This window comes from Euwallacea fornicatus, chromosome 4 (assembly GCF_040115645.1).
Source record: "Euwallacea fornicatus isolate EFF26 chromosome 4, ASM4011564v1, whole genome shotgun sequence".
Classification (NCBI taxonomy): Eukaryota; Metazoa; Arthropoda; class Insecta; order Coleoptera; family Curculionidae; genus Euwallacea; species Euwallacea fornicatus.
The window spans coordinates 4,139,968-4,155,755 of NC_089544.1; the positions used below are offsets into that span (position 1 = coordinate 4,139,968).

Genomic DNA, 15,788 nt, shown 5'->3' on the forward strand with positions numbered 1-15,788 from the left:
TCAGATTAAGGTTGACAGTGACACTGACTCAAAGGTCGAAAACGAAAATACGCATGCGGCGACGATTACAGAAAACCGTGTGTGTCTCAAAGTTTTATGGGAGTTGTGGCGGTAAGATGATTATTATTACAAAATCTTCTTTGGAAAAACCAGTAAATACGGTTCTAAATTTTCCGTTTTTGTCTTTTGCAGCTCTTCAATACTTTGGACATTATTTATGACTCAGGAAAGATTGTTAATAGAAATTAAAACATAAATTGTAAGTGTACTTAAACTCCATTCAGCACTGTACTATAAGTAGGTGTAAGGTAGATATTCCCAAGCCCAAGCCACTTAATTTTTTAAATACATAGTTAGGTCCTCTAATGGCGCTTCTCCATGTCCATTTTATCACAAACATTAGCTGTTTTAGCATGATGGTTTATTATCTTGATATTTTATACTTATAATGATTGAAACTAGAGATGCTATAGTTAGCAATTTTTAGGATTTAGTCAAACCGATTTCCCGGCTTAACCCTTTTAGCCCTGAAATTTATTTTTTATTTAAGAAAAAAGCTTTTTATGCGTGATTGTTGAATTTTGATATGTTCATTATGACATGCACAGGGTCATGAAATTTGAACAAAAAAAAGAAAGGAATTTGTTTATGTATATATTTAACTACGTACTAACTCTTAGGAAAGGAACTTCTTGCTCATATTTAGCTTGCAGTAATTCCCCTTACAAATAATAAAAAAAAACATCCACACAAAGATCTCTATATTTTATTTACCAGTCCTTGCAGCATAGTGGCAATATTTTTCAATAGAAATGAGTGTCAATAATGAACTTAACAGAATACTGCATATATAATTTTTCCTTTCTGAAATGGTTATAGGCATAGAGTATGCAGTACCTTATTCAAAATGAGAGTTTGAATGATAATAGCCAGTAAAACTATTACAGTGATTGCAAAATTTTAGCTGGATAAATCAATATCTGATAATTCTCAAAATTTCCAAATAGGAGTCATTTCATGTTGATCAGCACTATTAGTGATATGATTTATAAGCATGTGTAAGAAAGAGTATGTATTTTATTTTCAAAAGTTTAAAACTGCTATGATAATTGGGTACCCTCAACTTCAAGTTCTGATTAAGTTTATGCACAATAAACAGAATGTCAACTAATAAATTATCAAATGATTCAACTCATTGTTCTAATCCACAAATCCCACCACAAGTGTTAATAATTTCTAAGATATTTAACTTTAATGAATAACTTGTATGTCCTGTATATTTAGTTGCTGTAATTAAGTGATTTCTCCCTTCCTCTTTCAGGTAATGATAACTAGACTGAGATAGTAGCTTGTTTCCCATATTAGATTGGAATGGGTGACTACAGCAACATTGGTCTTCCTCACCACACAAATACAGAAACCAAGGAAAAGTATTGCAAATATTCTTATTCATATTGTGCAATATGTGATAAACAGTCACCTCGACGAAGATCCAAGAGTGAAACAAATGAATGCTGCAAGCGAAAATGTAGAGAAATGAAGTCTCTAACTCCAAAAAAGTATGATAAATGTATTGAATATGAAAATATGGAATTGGAGTTTGATTCCAAGGGATGGCATGAAACTAAATATGATTGTTGTCGAATAAGGTAAGATTTTGAAGAACTATAATATGTATCTAGCAAGAAACTGAATTGAAATTGAGTGATATATGATATAATTATAACAACTTCCTATTTTGTTTGAAAATGTCAAAATCATAACAATTATACATAACTGTCACCATTAGATTAACAAATGAACACTGGAAGCACCCAATGGCCTCATTGGATAATTCAAATACTCCGCAAAACTCAGTTATGCTTTTTTACATCATAAGAATAAAATTAAACATAAAACAGAATTAACTGTTTGTGTTGTAGAAAGTGCAATTTCAGTATGGATTTAAAATTATTCATTATAAAAAAATTTGTTATCACAATTTAAACAAGTTCCATGCAGGCTGCATTGAAAAAAATATGTTTGCTTGAGAAAAATACCCTATGACTAATATCATAAAAAACCTGGCAGTCAGGGCCATTTTAATTTTTTAGTTTCATTTTTAAAAATTATTTTTCTCATAAAATTCGTGATTCATCTCGTTTTTTTTTGCCAGATGTAATATGAGAAAATTTACTTTGCGCAAGTTTTCTTAAGTTCTGTGACTTTGTGTGAGAATTCTCTCGTGCCGCGTGAAAGCGGCGTAATCAATTTAATTTTTTATTCCAGATCCAATCTTGTGGAATTGCCAACATCATACATTGCCAACAATGATAACTGTCAAATTCCATCAAATTTATCAATTCTTCAAGATGACATTGATTGTTTAAAGCCTTTCAAACAGAATGATTTTTGTCCAACATCCAATTCGTTTGATTTGAGAGGGCCTTTCGAACATGTAAGGGCTATAGATCCAAGAACGAAACTCCTAGAAAATGTAAAAAATATGAGTAAGATTGAAGCAACTACCTTAGAACCTGCCATGTTATCGTATATAAAGTCAAATGGCTACCATGTCCCAAAATCGAGAATCATAGATGGTCTAGAGTTTGAGAGCTCAAACGGTTATTCCATAGGGTCACGCTCAAATACCTCAAGCTGCAGGGAATATTGCCAACTAGTGGATTTTAAAAGTCAAAATGCTGATAGCCAGGCGCCTTTATGCTACAATACCGAAACTTATTTCAATAGACAAATAGATAGAGAAAATTATTCTAAGGAAGTAGACTACCTAAGAGAAAAACTGAAATTTCTACATAATTCTTCTTATACTCTACGTTCTAATCAAGACGTAAATGTACAGAATTTGGATTCAGCAAAAGGAAACATTTTAAGGGAAAGTTGTATAACGACCACAACGGAACCAAAACATAAGCTGGAAGAAAAAGTGTCACCTTCAGAGGGAGCAAAACATTCTAATTGTAAAATATCGTTAAAAACTAGAAAAATTAATATTGGAAAGACACAAAGAGGAAAGTCTAGATTGGAGAATATTATTATTATTAATAGTTCCGTAAGGTAAGTCAATTTGTACGATTGTTGCAGTTTGTAGGAACATCCTTTGTTTTACTAGAATATTTATCTGTAGTATTTTTAAAGTGAGAAGTTTTAAAATGAACATGTTCAAACGGATTGTGAAGGCTGTTACGACGGGAGGAAATGCAATTGTAAATATATTCAACTTATAGAAGCACAGATCAAGCCTATAATTTCCGAAGATATACTGAAATTTTACGATTTCGGAATTATAATGTCCAAATTTTATTTAAAGAAATAAAGTTAAAACAATTTTGCAACCTTATTACTACTTTATCTCCCCTGCAAGATGAAGTGTGTACCTACTTATATTTTTAATATCACATTCTGGTATTTACAGCCATCCATTAAATTTTTAAATATATCAGATAGATATTTTTTACATTTCTCCTAAATAGCCTAGTTTATAAGATAAAAGGTTACACAATTTTAGATCATCTATCTTATACTAATTATGTGAATGAGATAGTTTCCTTCAATTAGTAATATTGTATTTTCACATCTCCATTCTTAAAATAGATTAGCCGTAACATGAAACATATTACTCATAGATTGAGATATTTCCAAATTAAATTGCCCAATTTTGTTCCCGTTCGTTTAAATAAAAGAAAACTGTGTGTATGCATTTTGCCCACGACTTCCCAAATTACTTTTCATTCATGGAAACTTTGATTTCGTACTACGCGTTACGCCACTGTTACTGTGTATCGTGTTTGCACGTTTTTTGTTAATACCTCACACTCAAGCTGTCAGTGGAGTAATGGCATTCCCAATTACCAAATCCAGACTCACTCCAAACCCGAAGTAAGCTATTTTAAAACTATGATCTTGAATCACTTTTGAAACATCTGTTTTCCAGCTATTAGGAAAGACGTAAAAATGACTAATTTAAGCCAAGAATTTTAAGTTTGAGAAAAGCGCCATAAATTTTAAAAACGGAATGGATATTTTCCATTGGATCCGTATTTGAACAGAATGTTGGGTATTGGAATTCTTTACTTTTCTTCGAAAACATTGGTCGCATGACACCACATTTTATTAAAAATTCCAACATTCCATGATAAGTTTACCTTGCGTATTTTTAGATTGAGGTTTAATTCTGGCCATTAATATAAAAGTGTTTTGTAAGGAGGAGGAAAATAAAGCGTATGTCTCATATCCCTTTTACAACAACAGGGTCATATTCGCCTTGGTTTTGTTGGCGAGTTGTAGTCCGCTTCTACACATTTTGTGTGGATCTCCTTTTAATTGCGTATTTTATACATGCACGTGCCCTTTGTTGTGTTGCAGCAAAGCAAATATTGTAGACCCCTTCACTCTACGGTATTGTTTTTGTGTACTGTATGTGTACAGTGGCAATATGAAGTGGAAACCTGATGGTTGTCTCCTTAAGGAGTATTATTCTGAGTAAGATTTATTCGCTAAGTTGATATCTTTATTCAAATTAAGTTAAATAATTTTCCATTAGATTTTGACAATAACTGTGTTTGAAATCATAGTTTTATGATCTAATAAGTGGGTTTGGTTAGTAAAGGTATAAACCTAAAATTGGAAAAGAAAGAAGAAAAAAATTGTATCTAAGACGTACGAAAATGACTTACTTACTGTCTGTTGCACATTTCTTTCATAAATTTTTGGACTACTTTGCTCCTAAACTAGCAGTTATGGATTAGATAGGCAATTCAAATTAATTATTACTGTTTTGTTATCTGTGCTCTTCTATATTTCACAATTGTAATAGACTGATATATTTTAGAATATACAAATTACTGTAGGGATATTTTTTTACATTTTAGTGAATCTGAGAGTGATAGCGTCGAGGATAACATTGCAGAAGAAGATTCACAAAGCATTTCAAGTAGCGATCCAATTTCTACCGATGAATCTTCTAAAGACTCGTCGAGTAGTCGTGTGTCTGTGAATGTCGATTCTTCTGGTAAGTTTGACACATTTTTATTCATATATTTTTTCGCATCTAGATTGATGAATCTAAAAATTTAATTTAAAAAATACATTAAATACTTAAAGAATTATTCAATTTAGGCTTAAAAAACCTTAGCAAACCTAGAAAATTTCAGGCCATAAGATTTTCATTTCCGAGATACCTTACAGGTACTTTTATTGATCGGTATATGTATGCACTTTTAAAAATCATCTGCAAAATGACATATATCTTTGTTTGTTTTTCACTTTTGCCTACCTTTAACTCTTTCATATAGTATACTTTAGCAGACCAACAAATCTTAAACACGCCACTGTCTATACTAGATTTTAGAGATTAGCTTACATATATATTTCTTATTCGTGGATCTGAAAAATATTTGAAATTTAAACTTAGACATGCAGTTGTATTCTCAAACTTAGCTAGACATCTTTTTAGTGGTATTGACATTCCTTTTTTTTTATTTCAGGATTGGAATGTACTAGTTGGCCAGTTCGTTCAAGTCTGTTTCCAAACATTCCCCCGTACGTAAAATTCCGCCCTCACGACTTGGAGAACGCCTATAAATTACCTAATGGAAAAAAGTATTTCAAATGGAAACTTAGCACAATTACGCCTATTATAGTTCGCAAAACTTTGTCGAATTCCGGCTTTGCCTTGGTTAGAAGTGAGTTTAGTAGAGGTGTGTTCCCCATTTCACCCTTAGCAATCCCGTTTTACCATATCATAGGCCTCCTCCCTTCCTCATTGTGCCTCAATCTTTACAAACATTGCATCAGTACCTCTAATGAATTATTCAAATCTGTGTTTTAGAATCAAATCAGTGGTTAGGTACGTGGGGCAAGCATATGAAATCTCCCATGTTTAAAACGTTAAAGGACGCCCAAAAGCTGAATCACTTTCCTGGCACATTCCAGTTGGGCAGAAAAGATAGGTTGTGGCGCAATTTCCAAAAGATGATTTCTAAATATGGACTGAAAGAGTGAGAATATTTTACGCAAGATTGTGGGAATCAAATCTTCTTAACAACCAATTTATTAGGTTTGGTTTTCTACCTCATACTTACGTACTACCTCAAGAATTGAAAATTCTGAAGCAAACCTGGGATTTCAAAATCAACGGGGGTAAAGAAATGTGGATTATCAAGCCGGTAAACTCTTGCTAGAAAATTTTCATATATGGATTTGATAATTCGCATTTTAGCCTGCTTCGGCAAGAGGTGTAGGAATCAAAGTGATAAACAAATGGTCTCAATTGCCTAAAAAAACGTCCTTAGTGTGTCAAAAATATATTCATAACCCCTACCTCATAAATGGGAGCAAATTCGATTTGAGGCTGTATGTATTAGTTACTAGTTTTCACCCTCTTAGAATCTACTTGTATCCGGAAGGATTAGCGAGATTTGCAAGTGGTGAGTTATGTTTTTTAATTGTTAAGATGTGTTTCCAGGTATTTTTTCTTGTTTCAGCCAAATATAGCGATGACGTTAAAGATCTCAAAGATCGATATATGCATTTAACCAACTATAGTATCAATAAGTTGTCCAGTCAGTACACTGCCAATGAAGATGCGAATTCGTGCCAGGGACATAAATGGTGGGTATTCAGGCCTTAAAAGTTTTTCTTTTCGTAAGTTTATTGTTTTCGACGACTACAGAGACATTTTCATTTTAGATTATTTTGAGTTTATATAAAGAGCATTTAATATTTAACACAAAAAGAAATAATCAATGAATCAAACTGCCAAATTACAATATAAAGTTATTGTTCTAGGACCCTTACGAAACTAATGGAGTATCTGCACATACAAGGCGTCGATACGAAAGTCCTTTGGAAAAATTTGCAACAACTAGTGATAAAGACAATAATATCATCTGAAGCCTTAATAACGCCTCTCTGTGAGGAGAATATGAATAGTTATTATAATTGTTACGAATTGTTTGGTGTGGACGTTCTCTTAGACGAGCATTTAAAACCATGGTTACTGGAGGTAAGATTTTGGTTTAATTTTTATCTACGATAAGAAGTCTATATAAAACTTATGTTATCTTTTAGGTTAATATTTCACCAAGCCTTCATAGTTCCTCGCCTCTTGATGCCTACGTAAAAGGTCCCTTAGTACAGACCTTGTTCGATTTAGCGCAGTTCCATTTTCCTTTACGTTTGTCACAGAATGTAAAAAACGCCCCGCAGTGTTTCGACAATCGGCTCTATACCACTGCTCTCACGAAGAAAGAAAGAGGCAAGCACTCGAACTTCGAACTGTTTGAAAGTAGAGAGGATTACTTAGATGATATTCTGTATAATTTAACAGGTAAGGGGATAGTATTATTTTCTTGTTTATTTTTTTGCGAATTTACTTAGGTGATGACATTCGACATTTGTTAAGAGCAGAAGATGAGTATGTGGTGAAAGGAAGATTTGAGAGGATATTTCCGACTGCGCATACATATAAGTATATGGAATTTATGGAAGCACGGTATTACAATCGATTATTTGATGCGTGGGAAACGAAGTATTCTTCTAAACGAGAAGACGGTAAGATTAGCAAGCACTAACCATTTATGGTAACTTTTTTGAGATTTGTCATTTCATTTATTTTTACAATACGTTTACCAATAAGTCTTGAGTTTTTTTATTCTTTTGTAATGTAAAATTGCGGAAATATAACTATTTTAGCTATGAACATGGTTACTCTGAACCAGAACCAATATGAATAAGAAGTGATAATTAAAAAAGTTACAGCGAATTTTCACTAGTATATTTTTTGCAGGTATCGCCTTACTTCAATCCTTATGTGCCAAAAAGCTACACTTAAAGGTAGCTCATCACAGCACGGTAAATAAGGTAGGTAATCTACGTCTTATTACAGTAGTCTATACCATTTCAAAATCTTGCTTATTTTGAAATAGGCTTTGTTTATATCATAAGGAAAACCGGAGTAGGTAATTACAGATTAAAAAAAAGTTTTTTGTAGAAATAGTCAGTTATCATTTGAAATTATGCATTTCATTTACAACAGAAGATTTTTTTAATATACAGCCGTTGCAAGGTGTCCATTTGACAATCCCGCGAAGTCCAACTAATTTGTTTATCCTGTCTACTGCGGGTTTGGCATAAATTGATTCAAGGGATTTAATTCGTAAATTAAGTAATAGGTTTTTTTTCCAAAAAAATAATGAACGATGACGCAATGAAACCTCTTAACTCATTTTAGAATTAACGGGCCAAAGCCTTATATAACTCTTTGTAATCGAATGTAAAATACGGAAATACACTTTTACTATTATATAGATTCATACGACTCTGTGGGAGTGTCAGGTGGACATCCGGTATGGAGACAATAAAAGCACAAAATCAAAACTGAATAGACGCTGCCAATGTTAATTATGCGTTTACACCAAATATTGGTTTCTCATTGGTAAGACTGATAGATGGATAGTCCATTTTCAACTTAGGTTAATGCTTTTTATTCTCCATTTGCGTCCAAATTCGTTTTACTTTTTGATAAAACAAAAACACTTAGTAACCACACACTTACATAGTTTATAAGGAAATTTTTTATTTTCGTTAATGTAATATTATTGGGGTCAAATCAAGGCCAGAAATTCCATTATGGCAGCGCTGCATTCTCTGTGCTCTCAATGTCGCAGTAAGTGGGAACTATCTCTCAAAATCGACGTCAGTTTGTTAATAGAATAGTTTTCTAGTTTTCGTCGTGCCAAAATATCTCAATCACGCCACGTAATGAAATGAAAGCAAAGTTGAAAGTTTCTCATTGACAAATAGGACTATAAACAACAATATTATAGAAAGCAGAAACTTGTTAGATGATGTTAACAAAGATCGTGTAATTTTTGAACACCCTGTGCCAGTAGTATGTAATTTAGTTATGTGTTTAATTAATTGAATATATTGTTAGAGCCTAGCGATGCAATCAACCAGTTAACGTTTACAACCTAGCCAACCATGTGTTTTTTTTAATTGTGACATTTTAGAAATTAGAAGACTCATAGAAATTAGATGTGTGATTTTGGACAAAAAATGCAAAGTGGGGATTAAAGACCCGTTTACTATGGTAGGGAGCTCCTTAAATATAATTGTAGCTAACAGTTCACATATTTGTAAATTAGTAAACTGGCCCTTAATCAACATTAGAATTAGAGGCATTAGATATCAGATCGACATCGTTATACCGGAGGTGAACATCAACATTGTGCTTTAAAGGAGACATATCTATCGTAAATACTACCTTGAGTTCGTACAAAATTGGTACTGTCTAAATTTATTAGTTTTCAAAATATTAACACATCTTTAATAAAAATTATTAGTGCGGGCCTTCGATTTGTCAGTGTTTGATAAAATTCTAGGTCTTCTAGGAAAGCAAGTTGTGTAACAAACTGTCGAAATGAACATAAATTGAGGTTTAGCTCTAGATTATATAAAAATCGTAGAGCCTAGAAACTGAGAAGAATAAATATCGTATAGATTGTTGTTTAGACTTAAGTTACTTGTACGTGTATAGAGCGATAAAAGTATCGCAGTGCCAGACATTGTTTAAAAAATAGAGAGAAAACAAGTCGTTTTTACCTATTTATTTGTATAAAAATATGGAAAAGTACTTTCTATTCTTTAATCGATGGCAAGGGCAATTGAATATGTACATTTTATATTAAAATCTCTTTTCTTATTTATTTTAGAGCTGTCAGAATATGACCCCTGGGGAAACGATGACTTCGAATCCGCAGCCATCATATGAGGGACACACTCGTCCTTTAGAAGAGATTATGAAGGAGGCTTCTATTTCTACTAAATTGCTTTTATGTGAAGAAATTAAGGTGTGAAGGGATATAACAATTGTAAGTTGTAAATAATAGTTACTCCTTGAAACTTTAAGTCATATAGGATACAATAGTTTTTACGTCAACTGCATGGTAAACTATGTGCCATTAACTAGTTGAATAATTATTGATGACAACAATTTCGATCACTGAACGAATATAAATATTATTATGACGTATCCCTAAAAAGATAATAACGTCGAGGTTCAAGGTCTTTATGATATTACTAAGCATTAATGATTTAAACAAAAATTATTTATTCACTTAATCTTTAACGTATTCTTTGTTTTAGATCAATAATCGTCAAGCTGTATAATGTGAATGTCTTGTAAAAACGCCAGCGTAGACTGCCAAGTACGTCTCGTTATTTTACTTTCCGAGAATCGTATATTCTATTGTTTTATTTTCACATATGGTGTAGTAAATACTCTATATTTATTTGTATTATTTATTAATTCTAAGTTTCATTCTTAAGGATATTCCACTCTTTTTTTACTTTAATTTAATTATTTAAACATGATTTAATAAATAAATTTTATTTGAATTAAGAACAACGTATTTTTTGTTAAACCCACTATAATTTCTCAATTTTGGTTATATTAGATCTGCAATCAATCCTAGATAATTATGGAAAATGGCAATGAGTGCAACAAATGCTGACATATAATTTAAAACTTACAATGAGATTTTCATTCACTACTTATTTACCTCTAAAAAACAGGTAAACCTTTTCGATTTAACGATTCAGAAAAAAGTAAATTTGTTCAAATTTGTCAAAGTTTCATAATAGATCGAGATGTGTTTACATAAGGCGAAGACATATTCAACTCATAACTTTATTCATCTTCAATTACTTCTTGCTCTTCAAACGTCGTCCACGAACCTGAAATAAATTTAACGAGTTTCACGCAATTCCTTCCTTTTGACATTAAAAAAGCTTGAATTTAAAAGCTTTAAGTCTATTTTGAAAGGCAAATTAACTACAAAAATTACCCTTTTACTAGCCAAGTCACTTACTATCACTCAAGTTGTCCTCAGCGTTATCTCTGTTTTCCTGAATATCGTTCAGTGGTAGTACATCCCTGTGAAGTCTGTGATTAGATCGAGGCCTCGGTATTTGTCTCATTTGAACATTTATGTCGAGTTGCATTCGGACGTCTAGAACCATGAAACCAACCGTTATCAAAAGAGGTAAACGGTACCGGCAGTCCCAAGCTAGTTTCAGTAGAAATAGAAGCGGAGTACCATCTCCCATCGTTAGTTGAATCAATCTTAAAAATAAACAAATTATTATTAACATTTTTAACATCCATATAAGTTATACCTATGAAAAAATACAGGGTGATAAATGATAACATGTCAGTACATCATGTGGCGAGTGTTTAAATGATTTACTTAAGTCCAACCAGATACAAGGTATTTAATTTGAGAAAAAATATCTCAATCTTATTTCTGTAATTTTTACATTTTATGCGTTATTAAGTTTAAATTTTTGGTATAAAAATATAACGTCTCAATTAATGCTAGAGATCTACAGGACGAAAATTATTTTGGTGTCAGTCCCAAAGTTCCGAAGTTCCATTCTGATTTCTGTTTTAAATAGCGAAATATCTGCCGTTTCAATTATCGCAAACACGAACGAGAAAGTATGAGGTAATTCTTTTGGCATATTTAACACGAAAAAGAATTTAAGGGGAATCAAAAGCTAGAACTTGTGCCAAGTAAAGTTTGGCACTATTTTATCGATACTTGCAATTACCAATACAGAAAAAAAAATACTTTAGTTATTTTTTCTTTATTTTTTTAATTCTTGTGAAAATGATATCTCACGTGTTCGAGTTTTCGTAACTGGACAAAGAAATATTTTAAAGTGTGATACGTACTTTCTATATGATTTTTCATCATATACATTGAAAATATTGCACAAACACTTGTTTTATAAGAGTTCCGGACACGTATTAGGAAGGACAGCAGGTGGTTGAAAAAAAAATTAGTGCAGGTAAAGCATAATATATTATTCTATGTAACATGATCTCTTTTGACAAATTACATGAAGCTAGTTATCATGGTGAAAATATAAGTATATACTATGAATTTTATGTTTACATTACATTATATTTCTATTATTAAACAAAATCAGATGCTACCATGTATCAAAAACAGGGGGATAAATCACTTCAAACAAACAAAATTCTCCTATACTTTTTCATCGTCTTCCCCCACTTGATCTACATTATTATTCTCTTATCACCTTTGTATCAAATTAAATGAACTTCTTTACATACTGTACAGCTTTATCTTGTAATGTAAACATGTTTTCTAAGTTTCAGATGGAATGTCCATTTTTGGCTTTTATTTTGTTTGAGAAAAACATTTCATAGCCAAAAGGTAACATAAACAATTATTAATTATTCTCCTATGGTAAAAAAACCAAATAGTCGATGGCTTTTTTTGGAAATAAAGATTTTATATACACAAATATCGTATATTGTCCTATTAGCTTCAGTCACATAGGAGTTTGTCTGAACCCACTGGAAATTAAAGAACGCTCCAGTAAATAAATGAAAAAAGGAACTTTAATAAATGCGATTGAGATTCTTAATTATACCCATCCCCTCAAAAACATAAAAACCCTTTAAAGAAAACTTAAATTCTATCGAAATAATCCACAGTGTCTCCACTCTTATATTGGCCCTCTTCCAAAAGGTTAAGAAGCTTGGTCACGGTTTGTGACGCACTAAGAACTGAGGTATTTCTAACCTCCTGAAAACTACGCCGCAAATCAAGACTTTGAGCAGAATCGCAAATGGAATTGAACATATCAGTTAAAACAGGCCCCGGAGAATAGTTTAAAACGGTCAAATTGGGCTGTTCTAGGGCCAACACTCGAAAGAAAATGTCCCTGGAAGCTTTTGCACACCCGTACATCGACATATTGGCAAACGGCTGGCGGCCCGCCAAAGAAGTAACATTTATTATTACGATTCGTGTAAATAAGTCTTGAAATTTACGCAAAAATGCGTTATTTATAAGAATGGCTGAGAAAAGATTCAAATCATAGTAACTCTTCCAAGTTTTCAGATCTACAAGTTCTGAAGCTTGTTTTAGGTCCCCTACGTGACCAGCGTTATGAAACAAATACCCGTACTCGATATTTGCATTATCAACGGACGTAAGAACTTCGTTAAACATTTCCGTATAGCCATCAAAATCAGTGGAGGACAAGTCGATCGCGAAAGTTAGAACTGTGAAAGATTTATCAGTTTCCAAAATGCAGTTCTTAGTTTTCTCCAAACCGTCCATAGAACGAGCGAGCAGAACAAAAATGGAGTTTGTGGCTAAGCGTTTGGACATTTCCACTGCGATAGTTTGCCCTATACCCTTGGAGGCGCCGGTGATGACGATTAGAGACTTTTTTGAGAAGTTAACAGCAACTGAAGTGGCCATGGCTGATATGTTAGAGGATAGCCTGCGAAGAAAAAACAGTATTTTAACCGGGATATGCGCAAGAAGACTTATTAAAACAAGCTTATTTAGCGCTATAAAGATAGATACAGTATCGTCGGGATAATAATAAAAATATCTGCTCTAGTCAGTAGTAAAACCCGTTCGCACAGAAGCAACGTTTATCATTGCAGAGATGTTTCTAGAAATTCTTCGATGTAGACACTAGGTTTCCAACATAATCTACATGATATGCTATGACCTTGTTTTGAACATAACAATCTCATAAGATTTTACCATTTATGTAAATTTACTATGCATGATTTAAATGATAGTTTTAATTTACCTTCTTCTTTAGACAATTGGTCGTGTTGAATAAGCTCCAAAACTTCTCCTTGATTGAGAGCCTGCCTATGGGGCAAAATTGTTCGTAACAATGCAGAATCACCTACAGGTTCCTCTAATGAAATTTGATCTGAATCACGTGTTGAATTCTCTGAAAGCAATTGTCTCATGTAGAGTTCTTTCCTTGCAACTAGTTGCTGAAGAATGTCAGGCCTGGATTGTAGCTTAAGTAGTCTAGACTCTGAAAAGTAATAAATTATTAAAATAAATGATGTTATAAAATAATTTTCCCTATATAGATAAAGTTGTTTATTACGACCAAGCAAGAAAATAATTCATCAGTGATATGGAAGCGTTAATGCAGGATGTAGATGGCATGACGGGTAGCAAAACGGTAAATTTTGTAATAGAACAACGTAATAAACAAACACATAAAATATTAAATGGCGAGTGGTGGAATCTCTCACTCACAAATGGATATCGCTCATATAAAAGAAATCGACCGGCTTTTGCATATGGTCAGAAAAATTTACTTATATGAATATTTTAAGTTGCGAGTTCCTTTACGCAGAAGAGGGTAGTATCTATGGAACTCCTCAAGAAATGTGATTCCTTATAAATGTTTCGTTGAATATAAATTCTAATTTATAAACTCGACGCTGGATTTGGGTTCAACATCAACTCCGAATATTGGTGCTGATGTTGCAATACGGTTTGGCAATTCAACTTACACTCTTAAAGCTGGTTTGGCATTGTGTTGCTTACCTAAACACAATATCTCATACGGTAAAGTAGCTTTACCGCACGCAAACCAAACTAGCAAGTGTGAGTATCCAAATTGTTTGAAGATGTTTCACAATGACATGCATATGGTAGAAATCTAGCGCATGTGTCCGTGCAAAGTTTGTGCCCTTAATATTTCACTCAACTTACAAAAAATAGTAAGGCTTATACACATGTAAGAGATAGGAAAAGTATCATAACTAACACACGCAAAACTGTTCTTTGAGTTTGATTAATTGCTGACTTTGGAATGACCTTGATATGCAAGCATCTGCAATAAGTGTATAGTAAAGCATTACTTTGACATTTATTAAGTAAATAACTATTAAAATTATTACAAATTACGATTACTTAAATTTTTGATTTAATTTGTATAGATACATAAATCATAGCTAGTATAACAGAGAAAAAATAACCATAGCGGTGCAGTCATGCAACTCAAACACCAATCCATATGTGATTCTACTGTCATCAAGGCTGTGTTGAAAAACCTATCTATATATATTATGCCACTAATGGATGGGTTTACTGGACTATCCTGTCTATTGGTTAGATGTAAATAAGCGACAAGGAAAAGAAATAATATGGTAGTCAACCATTTAAAACAACTGGATGGAGCAATCAGTTGCATGGATTCCACCAAAATCAGTCACACTTTTTAAACACAAGAATATGATGAGTTAACACCTTAATTGCATCATTTTAAAGCTATGGATGTGTCAAGCATCAGCACAATGGACATGCATATGAAACATCAATTCCTGTGATTTCATAGTCATTGGTTACTGACTCATTTGCTAAAAAACAGAAATAAAGCTGCAACAAGCAATGCTACATCTACTTCTTCTACCTGGTTAATGGTGCTATTTGATTTAGTTAGTGATTTAGGGGCTATTAGTCAGATACCTACTCTCAATACTCACCAAGAGCCGCTAAATACTTTTTGTGGTCCGGCAACTTATCGGTGATTTCAGGCTGAAAGTTATCCTCGAACTCAGTTAAAAATTTTTCATTTATTTCAATAGAGGATTTTGAACACTGGCACTTTTTCCATGGGTCCATAACAAATGACGTATCCGCAGAAACAAGAAAAACAGAAAACAATTTCTAATGCAGATGGAGATATCAAAAAATTAAATTTAAATTGAGTTTCAATGTACACGTAAGACATTCATACTCAAAAACAAACATTAGTAAACAGTCAGAAACAAAAACAGCTTATGTGGAATCCACCTAAGTAAAAATAACTAATAAACAAACAGAACGGTCCAAGTAAAGGTCAGTCGAATGTCAAGATAGAAACTAGAAATACAGATTAAAAATAAAAGGTTAATAAATGACAAGTGTCATTGACATTAG

General features: G+C 32.6%; 2 protein-coding genes across 5 annotated transcripts; one reads left to right on the top strand and one right to left on the bottom strand.

The window, feature by feature from the left end:
* Positions 1–21: 21 nt before the first annotated feature.
* Positions 22–10,391, top strand: LOC136350808 (tubulin monoglutamylase TTLL4-like). 4 transcript variants are annotated; one of them, XM_066302880.1, is made up of 16 exons: positions 22–111; positions 193–259; positions 1,322–1,649; positions 2,269–3,057; positions 4,872–5,011; positions 5,487–5,699; positions 5,831–5,999; positions 6,059–6,167; positions 6,221–6,428; positions 6,486–6,612; positions 6,790–7,006; positions 7,072–7,330; positions 7,381–7,554; positions 7,790–7,863; positions 9,717–9,875; positions 10,150–10,391. In XM_066302880.1, the coding sequence occupies exons 3-15, from the start codon at positions 1,372–1,374 to the stop codon at positions 9,858–9,860; spliced, it is 2,901 nt and encodes a 966-aa protein (XP_066158977.1). In that variant the 5' UTR covers positions 22–111; positions 193–259; positions 1,322–1,371; the 3' UTR covers positions 9,861–9,875; positions 10,150–10,391. The 4 variants fall into 4 exon arrangements, with proteins under 4 accessions (XP_066158977.1, XP_066158976.1, XP_066158978.1 ...); XM_066302879.1 differs by lacking the exon at positions 22–111 and having other exon boundaries at positions 118–259; XM_066302881.1 differs by lacking the exon at positions 22–111 and having other exon boundaries at positions 118–259; positions 5,487–5,684.
* Positions 10,392–11,851: 1,460 nt separating this feature from the next.
* Positions 11,852–15,480, bottom strand: LOC136350809 (sepiapterin reductase-like). The gene is made up of 3 exons (XM_066302883.1): positions 15,340–15,480; positions 13,648–13,887; positions 11,852–13,326 (listed from the first exon to the last, which is right to left on the bottom strand). Exon 3 carries the CDS (start codon positions 13,302–13,304, stop codon positions 12,504–12,506), a length of 801 nt encoding a protein of 266 aa, XP_066158980.1. The 5' UTR covers positions 13,305–13,326; positions 13,648–13,887; positions 15,340–15,480; the 3' UTR covers positions 11,852–12,503.
* Between the last annotated feature and the right edge of the window lie 308 nt (positions 15,481–15,788).